Source organism: Gadus macrocephalus, chromosome 2 (assembly GCF_031168955.1).
Source record: "Gadus macrocephalus chromosome 2, ASM3116895v1".
NCBI classification, from domain to species: domain Eukaryota; kingdom Metazoa; phylum Chordata; class Actinopteri; order Gadiformes; family Gadidae; genus Gadus; species Gadus macrocephalus.
In genome coordinates, this window is record NC_082383.1 from 21,232,597 (window position 1) to 21,251,623 (window position 19,027).

General features: G+C 47.6%; 3 protein-coding genes across 8 annotated transcripts; all 3 read left to right on the forward strand.

The window, feature by feature from the left end:
* Window positions 1-2: 2 nt before the first annotated feature.
* On the forward strand, window positions 3-5,167 carry rnf25 (ring finger protein 25). Of its 5 annotated transcripts, none has more exons than XM_060073691.1 (10): window positions 3-150; window positions 425-496; window positions 1,250-1,346; window positions 1,851-1,918; window positions 2,188-2,257; window positions 2,496-2,567; window positions 2,765-2,911; window positions 3,338-3,427; window positions 3,672-3,809; window positions 4,212-5,167. In XM_060073691.1, exons 1-10 carry the CDS (start codon window positions 134-136, stop codon window positions 4,920-4,922), a joined length of 1,482 nt encoding a protein of 493 aa, XP_059929674.1. In that variant the 5' UTR covers window positions 3-133; the 3' UTR covers window positions 4,923-5,167. The 5 variants fall into 5 exon arrangements, with proteins under 5 accessions (XP_059929674.1, XP_059929684.1, XP_059929656.1 ...); XM_060073701.1 differs by having other exon boundaries at window positions 1,253-1,346; XM_060073673.1 differs by lacking the exon at window positions 3-150 and having other exon boundaries at window positions 157-496.
* A 774-nt stretch (window positions 5,168-5,941) lies between these two features.
* Window positions 5,942-12,045, forward strand: kat8 (K(lysine) acetyltransferase 8). The gene is made up of 11 exons (XM_060073712.1): window positions 5,942-6,429; window positions 6,545-6,619; window positions 6,826-7,004; window positions 7,344-7,397; window positions 7,828-7,992; window positions 8,540-8,629; window positions 9,122-9,262; window positions 10,311-10,404; window positions 10,522-10,672; window positions 11,106-11,260; window positions 11,840-12,045. Exons 1-11 carry the CDS (start codon window positions 6,102-6,104, stop codon window positions 11,902-11,904), a joined length of 1,497 nt encoding a protein of 498 aa, XP_059929695.1. The 5' UTR covers window positions 5,942-6,101; the 3' UTR covers window positions 11,905-12,045.
* Window positions 12,046-13,272: 1,227 nt separating this feature from the next.
* Window positions 13,273-17,163, forward strand: si:dkey-16l2.17 (serine protease 33). Of its 2 annotated transcripts, none has more exons than XM_060073880.1 (7): window positions 13,273-13,544; window positions 14,102-14,139; window positions 14,240-14,263; window positions 14,523-14,688; window positions 15,564-15,835; window positions 16,271-16,437; window positions 16,759-17,163. In XM_060073880.1, the coding sequence occupies exons 2-7, from the start codon at window positions 14,106-14,108 to the stop codon at window positions 17,002-17,004; spliced, it is 909 nt and encodes a 302-aa protein (XP_059929863.1). In that variant the 5' UTR covers window positions 13,273-13,544; window positions 14,102-14,105; the 3' UTR covers window positions 17,005-17,163. The 2 variants fall into 2 exon arrangements, with proteins under 2 accessions (XP_059929863.1, XP_059929856.1); XM_060073873.1 differs by having other exon boundaries at window positions 13,274-13,475.
* Window positions 17,164-19,027: the final 1,864 nt, after the last annotated feature.

Below are 19,027 nucleotides of genomic sequence, written 5' to 3' on the forward strand. Positions count from 1 at the left end.
GAACTTTAGGATGCACTCACTCATACTATGGGACTTTTACTTTGAAAAGACCCGGACCGGAAGCCCTCGGAGGTCCACGGTGGAGACAGAATAAACAGTGACTACTAGTGGCTCGTGTCGGTCCGGAAACATAATGGCTGCAGAGTACGAGTGAGTTTGTTGACAGCCTGTCAGAATCGGTTTCTTCAACACAAACATTACATTTTGTTGTAACATGTCATGCATTGTGTTTTGAACAGGTCGTACAGCCATGTGACACTAACTGTGTTGGTATTCTTTTCAAGTGAACGGCTCTGGCAGGAGCACGTTTGTCTGGGCTAACGAGAACAGCTAAACAGTTAGCCACGTTACGTCATTACCTTCAATAAATGCTAAACACTTCAGAATGCACTAAAGCGCCTTTCCCCTATGTGCCCGTGTACAGTGTGCAGTCTGAGATCGAGGTGCTCCAGTCCATCTACCTGGACGAGTTACAGGTCACCAGTACTAGTGATGGGTGAGTCAACCCATGTTGTTTTTGCCACTTCGTGTTCCATGAACAATTGTCTCTGACATGCAGGGTTAAGGTGTGTATGTTAGGAACGTATAACATCAACCCCAGAGGTTCTGTTTCAAGAAGCTGGATTTCCAGATCCGGATATGATGAGTCAGAATTCAGTGGGAGGCGAATTCGGTTTCAGATACCTAGTTTAGATTAATTATCTGTTACCATGGCGACTCATGCTGTGAGCCTCACGTGGACCAAACCTCTGGTTCATAGCAGGTTACACTGGTCACATAGCAGGATACGCCTGCTGAATTTCCTGATATTGAGGGTTTGACAGAATGTATTTTTTTTAGGTTCAACCTATTCAGGAAGGGAGGACTGAAATATCCTGCCCTGAAAGTCGCTCAAAGGCTTGCTTGAGTTGCTATGCTTACTCGTGTGTGTGTTTGTGTGTGTGTGTGTGTGTTTACTTTAAACTCTGGGGTCAATGGAGTATATATGTTTTGACAATATTTCTTTTCACATCTGTTCATATATATATATATATATTGCTTTTGTATATTATTATATATTATATATTCGATAACATGTGTGCACTTTTAAGGAGCTGCTCATTGCATTTCGTTGTACTTTGTACAATGAAAATAAAGCTTTCTATTCTATTCTATTCTATTCTATTCTATTCTATATATAATTGTAGGTTTAAGTTCTCTATATGTAAACGTAAACCTGTATGTTGTTCTCATCTGCCGTGCTCCAAAGCAGCCAGGCGGTGAGCCTGGTCCTCTACCCCTCCACAGCCGAGGACTCGGTCTCCCAGTTTGTCCGCCTCACTCTGAAACTGACGCTCGACCAGCAGGCAAGCAGTCATAGCTATAATATGGTTCTCCTTCTTTATCCCGTACATTTGAAACGGACGCACTTATTGCTCTGCGCTTACTACCACTGGATTTCAACGTGGCTCTCTCAGATCATAAATGGACTAGATCTGAGGCAAACTATACAAGTTAGTGTCCTTTTGCTGGTTTCTGTTGCTGGTTTTTCCCGAATGTCAAATTTGCTGTTACGCGCCAGATCAAAGAGCCTGTTATTTAGCATTGCATCAAGTCATGAGAAGTCAATTTACGAATTTAGTTTGCCAATATTTATAAATGTTATTTATAGTAGTTTCTTCACAGAAATATCAATAAATAGCCTTCTGAAAATGTATGAGTTAAGATGATCTAGTTCTAGCAGAAAGTATGGCCTTTCTATGACCGTCCGTTACAGTTTACATATCTCTGTGGATATAATTTGTTACGCAATGGCACTGAACAGCCTAGGTCACGATAGCATTCCTACTTTCTCTCCATCTTTCCACCAGTACCCCTCGTCCCCGCCCTCCATCTCCATCCATAACCCTCGGGGACTCTCTGACGACATGCTCAGCAGGTATTCATACACTCTACTGGCCACTTGTTCTTCAATCAGCTCAGGAGGCTGGTTTGGTCAGATCCTGTGAAAACGGTATTTTCCAACATCATTGAATGTTAAAGAGTGCGCATCATGTGCAAATTAATGTTAATGTTTTCAAATTGCAGCGTGTGCTTTGACCTTTTTGAGTTCAATGATGTTCAATGAAGTCTGCATGTTTTACACTGCTTTGCGCTCCTCGTGACCCTGTCTTTCCAATTTCCGTTGTGAATCTGTGTCTTCCCCAGTGTCCTCAGTAGCCTCCAAGCTGAAGCGGAGTCCTGTTTGGGGTCCCCGGTGTTGTATCAGCTCATAGAGGTCGGTTGGGCCTTCAATAGTTTGTTTCTTGTTTCTTTGTTTTGGATCTGGGGAACATTTTAAAATGCCATTGCCAATATTCATATTTCGCTGAGGCGACGTGTTTTCTTTCAATTCGTTTTGTGATGCAGTTGTGGTTTGGCCATTATATTACTTCTTTTCAACCTATATATTTTAAATACACATTGAGCTAAAATAAGTTTATCTTTCTGCCCCCCCTTGTATCATTCTCCTGTAGAAAGCAAAAGAGATTCTGACTGAAAGCAATATTCCTCACGGGAACTGTGTCATCTGCCTGTATGGCTTCAAGGTATGTAGTCTGTCTTGTTTGAAATTGGCTAAAAAAGCCTTATTATACTGTGTGTGTGTGTGTGTGTGTGTGTGTGTGTGTGTGTGTGTGTGTGTGTGTGTGTCAGATGTGTACATCGGACAGTGTGTGCGTCTGACAGAGAGCCCCAGTGCCTGACCCCCTCCCCCCCCCCCCACCCTCCTTGTGAATGCACTCAGGAGAGCGAGGCCTTCACCAAGACCAGCTGCTACCACTACTTCCACGCCCACTGCCTGGGTCGCTACGTCACCCACTCGGAGGAGGAGGTCTGCCAGCGGCAGAAGGAGCAGGAGCAGGACAAGACGCAGCATCCAGCGGAACGACAGGTGGGTCCCGGGTCCCCGCCTGACCGAGCAGATGGTACATGATATGGCTGGGCGAATAATCTAATTTTGATCGCGATTTCGATTTTAGGGTCAAACGATCACAAAATTAACGTGATCAAGTGTTTTTTTATTGATTTTTTATGTTTTATAGAAAGGGCAGAACAGCTGGATACATATCAGTATATTATTTTAGATTGGAATATTTTCTTTTTGACCATTTTGTGTATTTCTTTAAGGCAAAATTTCATTTATTGGGAAAGAGATATGCTGAATAAAAGCAACATAAAAAAAAAAAAAATCGTTTGAATAATTGTTCAACATTGACCAAAATAATCGTGATTATGATTTTTCCCGTAATCGAGCAGCCCTAGTGCACGATGTCGCCCAGGGGGCTCTCATTAACGGCCGCTTCCTTTCTGCTGGTAGGGGCTGATGGTCGTCTGCCCTGTGTGCAGAGAGCCCTTGACGTACGACGCTGGCCAGCTGCTGTCCTCGCCTGCACCCCTCTTTCCCCAGGTACACCCAGGGCTTTGATTGAAAGGTTTACAGTGCTACTTATGATACAAATGCTTTTATTCATCTTGGGAGGAAATGGCAGGTCTGCGCTATGGACTTGTGTTAAATCTTTATTATTTTTTTTGGAATACAATTTGACCTAATGTAAATATAAAATGGTTAACAAATTGAGTACAGTTAGAATAGGGCACTGTAATCAGTAACCTACACTAAGTGGATTCTAACTTGGTGTTCTACATCCAAGCAGGAGGGAGCCGCGATGGGGACGGACTTCGTCCAGAAGTGGCGTGAGCTGCAGGAGCTTCTGGAGAGGCAGAGGGCCAAGGGAGGCATCATCGACCCCGACGTGGAGTCCAACCGGTTCCTCATCCACATCAACGAGGTGAGTGCTACTCGCTGCCAACGAGGGGACGCACGGAATGAGCGTCGAGACAGAGGAGGTTACCTTCCATTTCTGATCTGTACGTTGCGTACATTAACGGGGCTTACATTAATAGTGGTGGCTCGAAGGGTAGAGCGTGACTATTAAGGCTTAGTCCTTACGGTAGAGACCCGGGTTAGATTATTACCTCTTTTCTGCAAGTCCTCCCCTCTCTCTCCCCCATAACTTCCTGTCTATCTCACTGTATCTTCTGTAGCTGTAATTTATGAATAAAAAATGTAAAAATAAGTGTACATTAATGTTTTTATATCCAGTGGTCGGGATGTGCATCAATAGTTCAGGATCCCCGTCTTTGCACTTCATGTCGTGGGGTGAACACGTGGTCAATTGCAAATTCCGCAGGTGCCTTCTGAAGGGGAGAACGGTGACCAGGAGGCAGTCGTCCCCCCGGGCTTCGCCTCCGCCGTACCCGCCGAGGATGTCCGTATCCCGGGCGACCAGGCGCGCGGGGCCCCGTGGCCCTGCAGAGGGGGGCCGGGCCATCGGCGCCACGGGCCGTTCAGGGGGCCCCGGAGAGGGGGCCGGGGTAGGCCTCACCCCCCCTCCGGGAGACCCTCGCCCCCGACCGAAGGCCTCGACAAGCTCCATCTCCCCTCCGACGGCGGCGCCCACCCCCTCCCCTCTGCCCAAGGGCCTCTCCGACCCAGGCCCCGTGGCCCTCCGAAGGGGCCCGACGCGGAGCCGGCTCCCGCAAACACCGACAAGGAAGACCCAGCCGGCCGCGAGCACCCAGAGCCTCCGGACTCCGCCGACAAACCGCCGCTGAGGCAGCCGACCCCGGGGGACCCGGACCCCCCCGCGGCCGACGGAGAGCCGGACGGCGGCCCGGACAAACGGGGACGGAGGAGGGGCCCCCGGCCGGGCCAATGGCACGACAGGCCCGAGAGGCACGCTAGGGGAACGAACCAATGGGACCCTCAGGGGGGGTGGCATCCTCGCTGGGAGGGGCGGGGCTCTGGGTGCAGGGGGGGCGGGCCCCGCCGGGGTCCCAGCAGAGGCTCCTCCCACCAGAAGGTGCAGGAGAGAGACGCTGGGCGTGAGGAGGTGCTATGACGAAGGGCCACGGGAGGGCCAGATGCTGTGTGGGCCTCCATGCTCCCCTCATGTAGAACAAAGCCCTGCGCCAGAACTGCCCTTCGTTGTCGTGACATCCTGTCTCCCTCTGCACTGCTTCTGTACGCCGCTGTGGTACGCACACTCATGCACACTTGTATAGATTGCAGACGGTCGTTGGTGTCTATTGTGCGACAACGTGACTCAAAACAACCAGTGACTGAAATAAACGTTGTTGGGAGATATCAAGCTGTATTTGTAAAGTGTGTGTGTGTGTGTGTGTGTGTGTGTGTGTGTGTGTGTGTGTGTGTGTGTGTGTGTGTGTGTGTGTGTGTGTGTGTGTGTGTGTGTGTGTGTGTGTGTGTGTGTGTGTGTGTGTGTGTGTGTGTGTGTCAGCCACATGGTCACAGTTGCATCTCAAAGGCATTTGCAAACAATTTGTCCCTGCTTTAATTTTAGTTTTCTATTTCACAACCGAATAGCCAACTAGTTCGATCATCACGCCCTAGTGTCTAAAATATTTTGCAGAAATAATTAGTTGCTTAATCTCATATCTGACTTCATAAAATAATAGAAATGCTTGGGCTAAGGTCTGGGCTGTGGTAATTGTGTTTTACGTCTGGTAATAATCTACTCTTACAAATCTGACCTTCGATTCATGTGTAACATAATTTTCTCCGGGATCTATAAAGTAATCAGTGTCTTATCTAAATAGGACTGCTGGATCTGAGATTAGTATTTCCCATAATGGAATATGGATGCAATTACAATACTTGCCTGAAGAGGGTACTGTAACATTTCACATTATATTTACCTTTTTAGGTAGACAATTTTAACACCATTTATTTTTTACTTCAGGTATATTATTTGGTTAAAATATATTGTAGGAAAGAACCGAAAAAAAAAAAAAAAAGAATAAAAAACAAACGGATATATTTGCATAAAAGGGGTGTGCCTATTGCACCCGGCCCGCGCCCTGCACCACGAGCTGCGCAGATATATTGCTCGTTCGCTTTTGACTATTGCGCATGCGGCATAGGCCAACGTAGAAACGACGCCATCTTTACTGTGTTTGTTATTGCGTTGAGCACACAGAGCTACTTCTGTTAGGAACCGTCGAGAACGCCCAAGCGGAGAGGCGGGTATTTTCAATTGTTTCCCCGTAAAAAAGACGAAATTATGCCTGGCGGGGCGGCCACCGCGTTACATAACCTGTACAAAAACTGTAACGTCAAGAGCTCCGACAACACAATGGACGACGACCTGGAGTCGGCGCACTCGGAGCGGGACAGGAGGGACTCCGAGTCGGGGATTGCTGCAGCCTGCTCCTCAAACGGCAGCGGCGGGGAGGAGTACGAGACGGAGGCCGTGCACCGGTCCAGAGAGTCCGGGGGCTCGAGTAGCCAGCACACCCCGGAGGGTGCCATGCTGGGCTGCGGCCGGGAGCAGGACGCCACGGTGGAGATCGGAGGGACTTATCTGTGCCAGCGGGCTGACAAGACCTGGCGTGAGTGCTGTCTCCTGACCAGTGCGGTGTTCGTCTCTGCATCCATGGGCTGATCGGTTGTTTATCCCGGGTTGTTTTCGTAGCTTTGCATGATTTGGATGCTCTCGTTTTTCAGATTCGGCGGAAGTTATCCAGTCCCGGACGAACGACGTAGAGGGAAGGGAAGAGTTTTATGTACACTACGTGGGCTGTAAGTCACTGCCACCGTCAATGCATATTCAACCACAGATGGAAGACGTATTAATCCTATTGATGCACATTGCTCTCTCTGACACATTTCTATTTTTTATCTCTTCATGATCCATTGTTGATTCCCCCCCCCCCCCCCATCGCTTCCTGTGCTGTCTGCCGTCTGTCATCCTGCTGTCCCGTCTGTTGCACTTCGCATCCCCGCAGTCAACAGACGCTTGGACGAGTGGGTGGGGAAGTCACGCCTGGCGCTGACCAAGACCGTCAAAGATGCAGTCAGAAAGAGCACAGAGTTGGGAAGCATCGGGGATCTCGTGGACCAGCCAGAAAGGAAGATCACCCGCAACCAGAAGCGCAAACATGACGAAATTAACCATGTACAGAAGGTAAGCTGATGTACGTTTGTTCTCTCCTCTCTCTATCTCCGGGGTCATAATGGGGTTTCTCCACCGATGTTATGGTGATCAGTAGGCTCCACCGATGTTATGGTGCTCAGTTGGCTCCACCGATGTTATGGTGTTCAGTTGGGTGATGGTTGAAAAGTACTGCCAGAAGGTTGTACATTTCAAGCATTTAATTTCAAGAAAATCCTCAACAGAGCACAAACTAGCCTTGTTTGTGATCTGTTGAGATTTGTCTTTTTGCTATGGGCCCTCTTTCTTGGTCTTTGTCCTCGTTCAGGGTTACGCTGTTATGCCCTTAACTAGATTGCTTTACCCCCATAGACGTATGCGGAGATGGACCCGGCAACGGCCGCCTTGGAGAAAGAGCACGAGGCGGTAAGGAGGGTGCAATGCATGTGTGGCTTCGGTCTGAGATCTAACTGCAGTTCTATGTTGCTATTATATTCACAATATTTTGGTTATTTATTGTGGTATAGCCTTGATTTTCTATTGTGTTAATATTAAGGGGTGCTCTATATTGTTGCTAATTATTTTTACTGCAATAGGAGCAGTGTACACTCATTTCAATATATTGTGCCTCCTGCCTGGCTATAGCGTCGCAACAAAAGTGTGTTTGTTATGCTGTTAATATTTATCAGTTGGTGAAAATAGTGATGATTCAGTTAGTTAATGTTGCCATGGTAACCCGAGAGCCTTTAGAGTGTGGCCACATTCCGTGAGATGTGACTAGTCACCGGTCAGTGACGGTAACGCGTAGCTAGCCGGCTCTTCCTCTCACACCGCCTGTGTTTCCACCGGGCCCCAGATCACCAAGGTGAAATACGTGGACAAGATCCAGATCGGCAACTTCGAGATCGATGCCTGGTACTTTTCACCCTTCCCCGAGGACTACGGCAAGCAGCCCAAGCTGTGGATCTGCGAGTACTGCCTGAAGTACATGAAGTACGAGAAGACCTTCCGGTACCACCTGGTGAGTAGCGGCACCTCGAGCCTTGGGCTCAGGGACCAGCTGCCGGGGTTATCCTGTGGCGTTATAACTACAAAAACGATAATCAGACCCTATTATTAAAGGACAATAGAGGCTTGAGTGTTTAAACCATCGTTTCTATTACTGCCTTCACTCTAACGTCAAAATCACATGCCGAAACCCATGCCGATTCGCCCAAAAGCATTTAGCATTATGCGTGCCTCGTCAAGGTTGTAAACAATGGCAATAGCACGCTATCTCTTTGAATCCACGTGCCACCTGTTTACTGCTATTGAGTACATTCGTGGCCAGAAGAGCTCTTCCCTAAAGGCTAAATTCTCCTTTTGACAAATTGGATTGAGTGGGGGTGAGTGAAGCCAGGGGAGATGCAACAATGGTTTAATCACCCTGTTCTTTGTCTGTGGGGGTTGTTTTCTTACGTCAATATGTGTTTCTAAGGGAGGAAAACGATTGATTGTGTGTCTACCTGCTATCCAATGGTTGAGCTGAATCGTCCTCATCCTCTCTGCCTGCTTTCTGTCCCGTCCAGTCCCACTGTCAGTGGAAGCAGCCCCAGGGAAAGGAGATCTACCGAAGGAGCAACATCTCTGTGTTTGAGGTGGACGGGCGAGACCACAAGGTGAGGCTCCGTCAATATCTGCTTAATGCATCTGAAATCTAATGCGGGCGAACACAAATGAGTCCAATCCATTGAAATGTGTTGAAACGGCGCCCCCTAGTTAAACCTCATTGCTATTATTTATTCTCCATTTGTGTTATTATGAAATTCATTCTCTAATACAGTAAGTGAAGTCCATTTTGTTTGTCTCGCCCTTAATCAAACTTCCAATCTGAAAGAGCGTGACCGGCCACATTACGTATGCCCCCCCCCCCCCAACCATAGAACCCCACCCCCACCCCACCCAAACAGAGAAACCTGGAGCTGGGAAACAGAGTGAGGGCCCCTTCAGTCCAGGGATGGTTAGGATGCAATAGGGGAGGGACATGAAAAGCAAGGCAGTTTAAGAATAACATCGTCAGCGTTATTTAGTTAGAAAATATAAAAGCAGTGATGTCCGTGTTGACGTAGAGGTGCTGACTGGTAAAGCGGTGTGTGTTTGTGTGTGCGCAGATCTACTGTCAGAACCTGTGTCTACTGGCCAAGCTGTTCCTGGACCACAAGACGCTGTACTTTGACGTGGAGCCCTTCATATTCTACATCCTAACAGAGGTCAACCGACACGGGGCTCACATAGTGGGCTACTTCTCCAAGGTACCGCTCATTGGCAGTGCGATCATTTGTGTGAATTGGGGCCGTCCAATTTAGCTTCAGTATTTTGAAACTGCCTTGAGAACTTGACTACCTCGAGTCTCTGGAGTCTTGAAAGAAAATATTCCGTCTGATGCTAAGAGCTTGGATACATTCTAATTGTATGCATTGTTGTTGGTTGAAACCATGCTTTTTTTTCATTTTGATTATGCTGATACCTCCCAGCCTGGCTGTCGATGTGACTTATTTAGTGATCTCCCTATCTATTTCATCTCGAAATCTGAGCTCATATTTATTTACGAGTAGAAGAAGAAGAAAGAAAATGTTGGGCAATTATGAATACCACAAGGAACACATTATTTCCAGTATTTACATTTAAAAAAATAAATAATTGTTTCGATAAAACCGCTATCCCTATTTGTCTGGGCATCGATTTATTTAATTATTTTATATTCCATTTAACTCGATCAAACCTTATTTTGAGATTGTGCTGACCTTCTGGCTCCCCCCTCTGGGTGAAGCGTGTAAAGCAGGAATGTATTATTATAAAATGGCTCCAAAGATCTCTCAAAGATCTGTTTTCTTCTCTTTGGCGGCAAAAAACTGCACGGCGTCACACACACGAGACTGAAAGCAGAAGTGTGTGTAAGATCCTCACCTACAGTGTTTACCGTCTCGGGTGGCTCAACAGTGCTGGCTGATGAAAAATGACAGCTAACTGCGCTGCTGGAAATCCCCAAAGAGACTCAGTTCGTTACCTTCAAAATACGGCAAATGCAAAGACTCACCGTGGGCCATATCGCCTCCATCACCATTGTGTTATTTTGTGTGATTGTGCGACATTTATTTAAACGTAGCTCTTTTGCGCTAAACATGTAAATACATTTAAATCTTTTATTTGTATGTTCAAATGCGATTTATTTGTGAACCAGGCGACAGCCCGAGTGTGGGGATGTGTTTCACGGTGCAGTGTGGGCGAGCTCTGCTGATGGTGTGAGTGTGTGACCGAGCCATGACTCTCCCCCCCCCCCCCCCCCGTGTTGTGCTGCAGGAGAAGGAGTCCCCCGACGGGAACAACGTGGCGTGCATCCTCACCCTGCCGCCCTACCAGCGCCGCGGCTACGGGAAGTTCCTCATAGCCTTCAGTGAGTAGAAACGGCCCTGTCCCTGCTTATTGACAACCAGGCATACAGTATTGGATCGAGTGTCAGACTGTGTGTGTGTGTGTGTGTGTGTGTGTGTGTGTGTGTGTGTCGCGCCAGGCTACGAGCTGTCCAAGATCGAGAGTACGGTGGGCTCCCCGGAGAAGCCCCTGTCGGACCTGGGCAAGCTGAGCTACCGCAGCTACTGGTCCTGGGTCCTCCTGGAGATCCTCCGGGACTTCAGGGGCACGCTGTCCATCAAAGACCTCAGGTGAGGAGGCCAGAGCCTCGGGCCGCGGTCGCACCCAAAGCCAAGCGGGTATTCTGCTCGTGTTACTAGTGCGAACCTTTCTCGTGCGGGTGATTCGGCATCAAGCAAAATTTTAATATTTCAACTCCAGCGAGCAAGTAGAATTTTGAGTACCACATTGTTTGCATCGAGCCATTTCTGGCGAAAGATTTGAATCTATTTGCATTTTTACATTGACTTGTAATATGTATCTGTATATTTGATGTATGTGTATATTTTGCTTTTGGTGTGAATGCACGGTAAGGGATTCAACGGATCTGCTGATTTCCCCAAGTTTACAGGTGGTTTATTTCTATTGACGTTGTTACGGCGATTCTGACCTCTGGGCCCTGCTGTCTGTCTGTCTGTCTGTCTGTCTGTCTGTCTGTCTGTCTGTCTGTCCGTCCGTCCACAGCCAGATGACCAGCATCACGCAGGGGGACATCATCAGCACGCTGCAGTCGCTCAACATGGTGAAGTACTGGAAGGGCCAACATGTCATCTGTGTCACCCCCAAGCTGGTCGAAGAGCACCTCAAGAGCGCCCAGTACAAGAAGCCCCCCATCACAGGTACACACACACCCTACCCAGTACAAGAAGCCCCCCATCACAGGTACACACACACCCTACCCAGTACAAGAAGCCCCCCATCACAGGTACACACACACCCTACCCAGTACAAGAAGCCCCCCATCACAGGTACACACACACCCTACCCAGTACAAGAAGCCCCCATCACAGGTACACACACACCCTACCCAGTACAAGAAGCCCCCATCACAGGTACACACACACCCTTCCCAGTACAAGAAGCCCCCATCACAGGTACACACACGCCCTACCCAGTACAAGAAGCCCCCATCACAGGTACACACACACCCTACCCAGTACAAGAAGCCCCCATCACAGGTACACACACACCCTACCCAGTACCAGAAGCCCCCCATCACAGGTACACAGACAACCTGACCAGTACAGACACAACCTAACCAGTACCAGAAGTCACCCAACACAGGCACTAGGGATGGGCAAAACTATTATTTTCTGGGAGTGTGTGTGTGTTCGCTCCCTCAAGAGTTGAGTCCTGGTAACCGTATGTTTCTGCTGCTACAGGGAGCTCTGACGTGTTGTTGTGTGTCTCCTCCACAGTGGACAACATGTGTCTGAAGTGGGCGCCGCCCAAGCACAAACAAGCCAAGCTGTCCAAGAAGTGAGAGGTGGAGCCTCTCCTCCACACCTTCATCTCCTCGTTCCTGTTTTTTTGTTCTACTCTGAAGGCCCTGTTGTGTTCTTATATGAATAGCCTGTGTACATTTACAAGTGTCCATATTTTTTTAAAAATATACCAAACAAAATTGTGTCTGAATCTTTTTTTTTTTTTTATGACTCTACTGATGCAATATCAAAAACCAATTTGTGCAACCATTTTATCCTTTGTTTATTTCTAAAACACATTTGTGTGGCAGGGATGAAGGAAAACATCAGATAAATGAACCTGCATATGTGAAAGACCTGAAGTTAAATATATGGCTCACTATGGGAGGAGCATATGCTGCCTGATACGGTAGGTGAGTTGTCGTGTTGCTAGGAAGATTCTCATTGGCAGAGTGTTTGAGTCCCTAGGCCGGGGGATGCACAAGGTACACAAAGCATCTGTCGGTGGAGAGTTTCACCCCCTGCACGACATATGGCAACATGATAGATTGGCCGCTGTCACCAATAACTGATACAGATGACTTTATTGATCCCTGAGGTAAGTATTAGTTAACCTCGTCTTGAGCTGACTGGGAAGGGATGTGAATCCTATATTAAGATTATTGGTAGACATCCTACACAGATTTGCTGACTCATACTCTACTCATACGCTTGTCTTTTGACAAATGATTGCTTGAAAAGCAAGAGGAAATATTGGGAGAGCTACTAGACTAGATAACAACTTTATGAATACCCCGGAGGAGAAATTTGTATTTTACAACAGCAGCAGTAGAAATCAGTATGACGTACAATAAAAATACTAAGTGCCAAGGAAAATAAAATTAGATGCAAAAGTAAAGACAAACAAAACAGACGGTATAAATTATAAAGCGGCCATGTGCCACTAATTCACAGTATATATTATAGTACACAAATGCAATGCAAAAAACAAAGTAGGCTATGTGCTGTATAAAGGAGGGAGAGATGGTTGAAACCTGACGCTCGTATGATTCAGGTTGGTAACTTGATTTTCAAGCGGTTGAGAAGTTAAAGAGCTTGTGTTCACCAGCACAAAACATTTTGAGGAGGGGAAAACAAAGAAGAATGTATTGTCAGTGCATGTTATTTGATGACAAGAACATGCAAACAGGCCGAAACCTGGGCTGGCTCTTCACTTAGGCCTACATAGAGAGAGGTATAGAGAAAGAGAGAATCAAGATTGGCAGGTATTCAGATTAGACGAATTAAATGATTGTGGAATCATGTAACATTTTTTCAAGACAAAACAAAACAACAGAAAATGAATTTTTCCAAGTACTCCCTTTCAGCTGATCCCAGTGCCGCCTGAGATAATGGGGGAGGAGGAAACCCCAGCCATCTGATTGGTTCTCCTCCTAGATCGACTTTCTGGTTTGACAACATTCTTGGTAATTTACCACGGATGGCGGACTGCTGGGATTAATCAAGCGATCGTCACGTTACCTGGATGAATAGCGGATACACCTGTACACCTGTAGACTACACCACTGCATCCTGGCCAGAGTTAAACGATCGTCCAACCAGGAAGACGAACCGCTTTGCTCAATTACAGGTGATTAAAACGCTTCACCTTGAGGCGACTTCCTCGCCTGTTGGTTTTGGACCATCCAGATCCCACCCGGTCAGGGCTGTGTTCTTCTTTCTTTATAAAGGTGTTTTTCGCAGTCGAGAAATAGTACAGTTCGGCTGCTGATCCAGACGATGACAGTTTGCATAATCGAAAAAAAACGATATTTCCCCAAATTTTTGGCCAATTCCGATAATCCTGCCTCACTTGATCAAATACATAACATCAGAGATCAGGAACCACACCTTTTTGATAGTGTAGGCCTATTTTGTAAACGGTTCAACCTGCACCTGTTATAGGTAGGCCTATATTAATTTCCCCTTCCCTATTATTTAATATAGTATTCTCTTAGTTATCGTTTTATCATTCCATGGTGAAGTTCATCACAAATGTGATGTTCGTCTTATGTTTGGAGAACAACATAAAGAAGAACAACTTTTGGTTGGTGGTTCCTGCGGTAGGTAAAGTTATTGTTGCCCAGGACAGGAGCCTTTAGAGGTCATTGTCTTCCTCGCTTTGTCACGGGAGGCTAAGTTAAAGCAGCGAGCCCTGTTTTGCCATTGTTGTGCTGTGTCGATCTATGTTGATCTGATCTAGTCATTCTCTAACAGGAGAATGAACACGTTCCTCGTTGTTTTGGTGGCAACAGGTGAGTTCCATTCAGGATCATTTGCATCTCTCAGAAAACAATTCCACAGTCATTTGTGTGTTTATCCTCATGTAAATGTGTGTTTGTGCTCCTCCAACAGGTCTGAGGTCATGCCTCTCTCAAGGTAAAGGATAAAAGTGAAGTTGAGCAATGACAAATATAAACACTTAAGTCGGCTCGGCCTTACACAACACCAATGACACATTTTGAGTTTGAACATAAAGTTCAATAACGCTATGAATAGCATAACAATGCACTCGAAGTATATATCAAGTGAGTCTGTCATACAATATCAAAGTAAGTGTGGGTGCGGTTGCTTGTTTTCAACTCGGGTCAATATTAGTTTTCCCAGCCATTACTTCATCCATCTTCTTCCTCCGCAGTGTGTGGCCGAGCCCCCCCGGAGAACCGCATCGTGGGAGGAAGTGATGCGGTGGAGGGGGCGTGGCCGTGGCAGGTGGACATCCAGCAGGGGGCCAACGGACACGTGTGCGGGGGCTCGCTCATCGCCGCCGACTGGGTGCTCTCGGCCGCCCACTGCTTCCCAACGTGAGTGGGTTTGAAGCTCTATAAAACCACCCGAAGCCCCTTCAACCGCGGGTCTGTATACGGCGTCTACCGCGGAGCGCAGGAGACGCTGGACGCCAATGGAACCTGGAACATGGACGGTTGTCTGGGGTTCCTTTTTTGAAATGTCCTCTCATCCAGTACCATCCATGAATGTGGTTACAACAAACTTGAGTTGCAGCGACGATTAAACATTCGCCCGCCTTTACCTGTGGCATTGGCACGACGTCGGTTGCCTTGTTGCTGAATTCTGGTGGAAGCTACCGAAGTGCTCTGAGGAAGGCACCATCAGTGCAAGCCTACCCAGTGTCTGTCAGGAATGAAAAGACCGTGGACTGAACTGCTCTGGTTGCAAAAACAATGCATACAATTCATTCATCTGCGTTATGATACTCATGCCAGACTATGACCTCTGTTAGAAGAGCGGTCGATATCCCTTAAAAGAGGAACATAAACGCACACTCACAGCACTCCAGGCAGACATAAAAGCCTACTATTATAAGTACAGTTAAAGGCTGATTATCGTCCCGCGTTCACGCAACGCAAGGGCCACGCACACGCTTCGTCGCGGCCGTAAACCTGTTTTGGTTCTGCGCCGGGTTTTACTGAGCGGACCGACCACAGCCCTTTACTGCTGCACCGCCTCACCGGAAGGTTACAGCGTCTGGGAGGCGCACGTCCGGCCCTTGCGTCGGACGCGAGGAGGCTCCGCCAGGACGTAAGGGGTCCGTAAACCCCCTTTGGGTTGCGTGAACGAGGGACCATAATCAGCCCCTTTTTATAGTCACGGTATAACTTGTTTCTTGCCTGATTTTGACACACTAAGTTCCTCTCCGACCCCCCCCCCCCCCCCCCAGTCCGTCGGACGTGTCGGAGTACCGGCTGTACGTGGGCCGGTACCAGCTCAACGGCTTCAACCGGTTCGAGACGGTGCGGCGGGCGTCACGCGTGCTGGTGGCGTCGGGCTACCAGAGCCCCGAGAGGGGCGGCGACCTGGCCCTGGTGCAGCTGGACGGGCCGGTGGAGTGGAGCGAGTACGTGAGGCCCGTGTGCCTCCCGGACGGCGGGGTGCGGTTCCCCGGGGGCCGCCCCTGCTACGTCACTGGCTGGGGCCACATCCGGCAAGGAGGTGGGCTGTGGGGGGCTTATTCCGGGGGGGGGGGGGGGGGGTTTAATGGTAAAACAAGTAAAAACAATTGTGTAGCAAAAGAAGGATAAAGCCGTTGTGGCCCGGTGTTGTTTTTGTCTTTAACTGATTGGCCTGACTCTCATGGTCTTTACAGATCAAATACAGGTTAAATGACGCACGTGCTAGATGCAGTGAGTCTAGATTTCCTAACCGCTAGACCAGGTTGTAACCTCCATTTTGTTTTTTTATGGCTGCGTTGTGTTCAGATAAGGCTTCTTCTCCACCTTCTTTACGTCTTTAATCTTTGGTACCCATGTTGGATACCACCCAACCTTTCCTACAGAAGCACTGGCATCAGACCAGACGCATATTAGTGAGGGAGGGGCAGTTCTGGTCGTTATTTTTTAATTTGCACCATCTTTCCCCAAACCCCAGTTAGTCTGCCGGGGGTGGGGACTCTGCAGGAAGTGATGGTGCCAATTATCGATCAGACTTCCTGCCGCACGATGTACAGCGTCGACGCTGATGGCACCGACGTCGTGGACATCCTATCGGACATGATCTGCGCTGGCTACCAGGAGGGTGGCAAGGACTCCTGTCAGGTCAGGCCCCGCCTCCCACGCACAACAACATCAGCTGCAAGCAGGCTTATTGGACGTGTGCTGTGTCAGTCACAGATACAGACCAGCAGTGATATTTGGACTGGAACAAAATATCTAGCGCACACACACACACACACACACACACACACACACACACACACACACACACACACACACACACAGCGAGAGAGACACAAACACAGCGAGAGAGACACAAACACAGAGAGAGACATTAACATACAGAGAGAGACATTAACATACAGAGACACGCACACACAGTGTCGTGCCAACCTCCTGTGTGTGGTTCTCCCGCGGCTGCAGGGGGACTCTGGAGGTCCGCTGGTCTGTCCCATGGGCAACGACACCTGGATCCAGGCGGGGGTGGTGAGCTTCGGCCTGGGCTGCGCCGAGCCCAACCGCCCCGGCGTGTACGCCAAGGTGTCCGCGTTCGCCGACTTCATCCGGGCCACCGTCCCGGAGGTCCAGTTGATCGCCGCGGGCTGGAGGAACACCGCGGCGCTGGCTCTGGTCCTCGCTCCCAGCCTGGCCTGCCTGCTGCTGAGCTGAGCTGAGCCGCAGAGAAGAGGTCGGGCTTGGTTTAACTCAAAGCTCTGCGTTGTACCGGATCACTACTACCTCTGAGGATGTTTTTTATGCATGTTTTTATAAAGAGGAAATCGTTAGCGAGTAATCATGAGTTGAAGGAATTAGGGATGGGCATTTGAAGAAATTTTCTTGATCGAGCATCGCTAGAGTTATCGATCAATTATCGATTAATCATTAACTTTTTTCTATGTTTTTTTTCTAATGTTTTTATCAATGAAATCTTTATTCCAACAATAATGTATGGGCCAAAATTAATACAATACAGTTAACTTGAAGACCTACAACTGTTTAACAGTTTTAAAATAATAAATACAGGCATTATAGGTTATAGGCCTATGCGGCGCTCGTAAAGTCCGAACAATGCGCCTACAGGCGCTCTTAAAGGTTTGGAAACGATTCAACAAGACTAAATCTGTAGCCTATTCCAATTACAATAAGTAGCGAACTTATCGGACCACAATAATCAAACAAAGGCAGTAGGCTAAAAGTGGGCATTAAACTGTATAACTTATGAAAAAAAAGGGGGGGGAAAGGCCGACATATAATGCCTGCAGCCGGCGCGCGGAAAAGGCTCGCAACAAAAAGATGAGCCACCCATTTACAAACAATTGCATGAACTAGTCTATCTAAAAGCAATACCTTATTGAACATATATAAGGCTGGACTTGTTGCTAAAATATCACAGTTTTGGCAAAATGTAACGACTCCAAGAGGCACCAAGCGGAGCGAGAGTCAACACATTAAGAAAGAAAAGAGCGACTGTCGTCCATAGCATACAGTAACTCCAGCCTACATATTTTTGTTTAGGAATATAAGCATGTTAACATGCTCGGGGGTCAGACGCGAACGCAGCCTTGTAACTGTCAGTCCAGCAGCAGAAAACACCCGCTCTGACGGGACCGAAGTTGCGGGGATGCAGAGGTATTGTCGCGCTAACTTTGACAGCCTGGGGAACCTTCTTCCATTCACTTTCCACCAGTCGGCAGGGTTATATTCAATTAAATGCTTCAAGACTCACAGTATGCAACACAACGTCCTTTTAATCGATAACAATATAAATTGATCGACGCATTTCTTAACGATCAATTATCGAGCATCGATTAATTATGCCCATCCCTAGAAGGAATCGATGAACGTGAATGTGGGGAAGGCACGTTAAAGGTCCTTTTTGTCCCGGCCCAGGGCGAAGGGAAGTGTGCCTCCTGGTGGGTCGATGTGTTAAGCAGTGGGAAGGGGCATGTTATACCTAGTACAGCTATGGTTGGGGGTTGTGCAAGGTAAGCTAAATTGTACATCCTAACACATTAAGCTAGTTCCGCATTTGTGCAAAGTCAGCGTGTCCCACAGAACTGAACTGTGACTGCCATGACCGTATGTGTACAGTATCGACTACGCTCCGAGCTGCCAGGTGTAAACATGTGTACATCCCCACACTACTTTTATTAAGCTTTAGACCACATCTACTGGGGCATTGCAGTTTAACGTATAAGACGAGTCGGTGCATATCATGATTTAGTGTAAAATCTTTTCTTAGATGAGACTTGTGGTGGAACTGAAGTGGCTGAGGTTTTATCGTGGTCGTAAATTACGTTTGATTTCCAAACATTTCATTTTTATTTACTCCAATTGTATCGCCCAATTTGGAGAATACTTATATACGTTCAAACTTTTCTTCAGGTTAATAATTTTGATAGAGGGAGCATTCATGACAATGTGTTTGCATTATTATGTGCTGTTGTATTTTGGTATTGGGTGGTTTTGTAGGAAGTTGGGCTAAACTGAAGATTGACACCACATGCAACACTTAATCTCAGAGACGGTGGGCGAAGCTTTATTATTGCTCCCATGATTGACAGACTAACTACTGACTCAAATGGCCGCAGATATGCAGCAAGCTTTAATAGCACTCCTAAAAAAAGGATATTATTGATCGGTTATCAGGACCAAAACCAGTGATTATATTTCTTTATTTTTTTTTTCCACA